Source organism: Psittacula echo, assembly GCF_963264785.1.
Source record: "Psittacula echo genome assembly, chromosome: 3".
Lineage (NCBI taxonomy): Eukaryota > Metazoa > Chordata > Aves > Psittaciformes > Psittacidae > Psittacula > Psittacula echo.
In genome coordinates, this window is record NC_137736.1 from 74,190,633 (window position 1) to 74,194,037 (window position 3,405).

The window sequence follows — 3,405 nt, forward strand, 5'->3', positions numbered from 1 at the left end:
CACAGTCCCGCCCGGCCCCGCACCACGCCGCGGCGGGCAGTCCCCCGAGCTCCGCGGGCGGCGATGGCAGAGGGCGGGCTCTGACCGCCGCCCCGTCCGGGGCTCGCTGCCGTACCGGAGACCGTCGAGGAGCACCGCGCCCGCAGAGAAGCGCGGACCCCCGCGTCGCTCCCTTGCCGCCGGCTCCCGCCCTCGCCGTCGAGACTTCTCTGAGGTCCACTCGGGACTCCGGACGCTGCTACCAAGGAAGAGCCCTGGCCTGGAGATCGGCGGCTCGGAGAAAGGCTCCGCGGCCCAGACAGGGAGCGCCGCCCGTCCCGCCCGCCGCAGTGCTCTGACGGGGAGCCGTTGCCGCTCGGCAGTGCTCCGCGCCCGGAGCGGGACCACTGGGGACCACCGCGCTGGGGCATTAGCCGAGATTGTTTCTGGAGGAGCGGTGCGCGGCGGGCCAGAGGAGGAGGAAGGAGAGGCGCTCGGAGGAGGCGGCCGCCGGAGCGGTGCGGACGGCGGCTCGCCGGAGCGGCGGGGTACATCATGTCAAAGCCGGTGGATCACGTCAAGAGACCGATGAACGCCTTCATGGTGTGGTCCCGGGCGCAGCGGCGGAAGATGGCCCAGGAGAACCCCAAGATGCATAACTCCGAGATCAGTAAGCGCCTGGGCGCTGAGTGGAAGCTGCTGACCGAGTCCGAGAAGCGGCCCTTCATCGACGAGGCCAAGCGGCTTCGGGCCATGCACATGAAAGAGCACCCCGACTACAAGTACCGGCCCCGGCGGAAGCCCAAGACGCTGCTCAAGAAGGACAAGTTCGCCTTCCCGGTGCCCTACGGGCTGGGCGGCGTGGCGGACCACGAGCACCCGCACGGACTGAAGGCGGGCGGGCTGCACGGCGGCGCGGCTGGCGGGCTGGTGCCCGAGTCGCTGCTCGCCAACCCCGAGAAGGCGGCAGCCGCCGCTGCCGCCGCCGCTGCTCGCGTCTTCTTCCCCCAGTCGGCCGCCGCCGCTGCCGCTGCTGCCGCCGCGGCCGCCGCCAGCAGCCCCTACTCCCTGCTGGACCTGGGCTCCAAAATGGCCGAGATCTCCTCTTCCTCCTCTTCCACGGGTTCTGGGCTGCCCTACGCTTCCTCGCTGGGCTACCCCGGCGCCGGCGGGGCGGGCGCCTTCCACGGGGCTGCTGCTGCCGCCGCGGCCGCTGCGGCCGCCGCCGGGGGGCACACGCACTCGCACCCGTCTCCCGGTAACCCGGGCTACATGATCCCCTGCAACTGCAGCGCCTGGCCCGGCCCGGGACTGCAGCCGCCGCTGGCCTACATACTCCTCCCGGGCATGGGCAAGCCCCAGCTGGACCCTTATCCTGCAGCCTACGCCGCGGCCCTATGACCCGCGGTCGGGGGATGCCCGCGCAGAGCCCCAGCTCTCACGGCGATGGGTACCGGTGCATATGAGCAGCCGGGAGGGGGACGAGCCGCCATCGGGACAGCGGGAAGCGCCGGGGCTACCGCCGACCTGTTGCGCGTCCCCTGCCGCCGAGGGTCGCGTCCCGCCCGCCGCCCCGCGTTGAGCTTGTGTGTGTTTGCATGCGGTATGTGCAGATAGCCGAGCCGAAAAAGAGGAAAAAAAGGAAAAGGGAAAGAAAAAAAAAAGGGAGAGAAAAAAAAAAAAAAAAAAGAAAGAAAGAAGGAAAAGAAAACAAGCGACCGGCCCTGCCAGCCAGCCCCAATAATGCTTATTTGGGACAGACACTGGGAGCTCCGTCGCCCCCGACTGCTCCTCTCCGGCCGCGCGTTTCTCCTTCTTCCGCTCCCCACGCCCGGCGCGGAGCTTGGCTTGGGAAAGTCCCGCTGTCGATAAGCGGGAGACATGACACCGGTGGAAGGGGGAGGGCCGCGCACGGCAAGGCCGGGCGAGGTGCGGCCCCGGTAAAGGAGAAGCTGCTGCGTGCTTGGTTCGCAGGACCCACGCAAAGGAGTCGGCGGAGCGGGGTGCTGCTGCTCGTCCCCTCCGCTCCCTGCCCCGCGTAGGTTCCGCTGCCGCGGGACGCTGGCAGGCGCGGGTCGTGATTTCCACGCGAGGAAAGACGCGTGACTTTCGGTCCCCGTGTGTGTCCGTGTCCCCTCCTCCTCCCCTCCACTAATTAAGTCTCACCCTCAGACTGTAAATTTGTATATCTCTGTGGAAACGTTAGGTCTCGGATTGAAAACTCTGTTACTTCTTCCTTCGCCCACGGTCGATTCAGTTTTAATCTGAAAAAAAAAAAAAAAAAAGAAAAAAAAAAAATAAGAATGCCTTTCAAAGGGAATAAAAATATTGCGGGACCGCTCGGGGACCGCAATATTATCTAAGGTTAAATCAGACTTTTTTGTCTGAGTGATAATTATCTATTTATTATTTAGCTGAACTGAAACAGAGCTTTGCTTTGACAGAAGAGTATTCTCATTTAAAAGAAAAAGCCGTCACCCCCGCCGACATGAAGTGTTTCACATGTGTTTTGGAGTACCCTACCTGTTTAGCTTATTTTAGAGCGACTGCAATTCAATTGCAAATGGCGATTAAAGAAAAAAAAAAAAAAAACCAACAATTTTTAGAGAAGAAAGGAAACCCTTCATCAGTTTAGAGGGTGGGTTTTTTTGTTTGTTTGTTTGTTTACTTTTGTAATGTGTATATTTTGACTAATGTTTGTGAATGAAGCTGGCTAACATGTATTTAGTTTCTTTTTGGCTTTATGTAATATAAAGTAAAAAAAAAAAAAAAAAAGATTAAGTATTTGTTTTAACATTTACGTGTAAATGGTTTTCTTGTGTGATCTTCTAATTTAAAGTTAGACGTCTAAACTATATCTGTAAATTAGATTCCGACTACCACTCTGTTCATTTTTGAACAAAGAGTTTAAATAAAGCCTGAAGCAGGGAAAAGAGAAAATCCTCTATTTCTTGTTGAATTACTAACAAGATTTTTATCTGAATTGCCCTTATGTGCCTGGTCCAGGTGAGGTGTAAGGTATCCTCTAAAGGCTGTCTTTGTTTCACTTTTGAATAGATTTACTAGGAAATCTAAATCAAGCCATTGTTATTCAGAGCCAAAAACCTGATTTATCACATTTTTATTCCTTGAATAGGAAAGATAAAAACAAAAAAACGCCCAAGTTGTCGTATTATCTAAAAAAAAAAGGGCATTCATGGACCAGCAGAACAGAGTTCACTGAATACACTGAGACCGTTCAGAGCATTTCATCGGTTTCCAGTAACGTTTTCAGAGTGGAAAGTTGCCTGACCACTTTATCTGCTTAGCCTGAGAGCCTCGCCACTTCAACCCGTGTAATTTGTTCACCTATCTCAGCAATACTCCTGTTGAGTTTCTTTTTCCGCGGGGGAGGGGAGGAGGGGGAGAGTCCCAGTGATCGCTAGT

The 3,405-nt window shown here is 56.8% G+C and overlaps 1 protein-coding gene across 1 annotated transcript; it reads left to right on the forward strand.

Annotated features, from left to right (window-relative positions):
• Nucleotides 1-534: 534 nt before the first annotated feature.
• Nucleotides 535-2,488, forward strand: SOX21 (SRY-box transcription factor 21; the record flags this gene model as incomplete). The annotated part of the gene is made up of 1 exon (XM_080614236.1): nt 535-2,488. One exon carries the CDS (start codon nt 535-537, stop codon nt 1,378-1,380), a length of 846 nt encoding a protein of 281 aa, XP_080470362.1. The 3' UTR covers nt 1,381-2,488.
• Nucleotides 2,489-3,405: the final 917 nt, after the last annotated feature.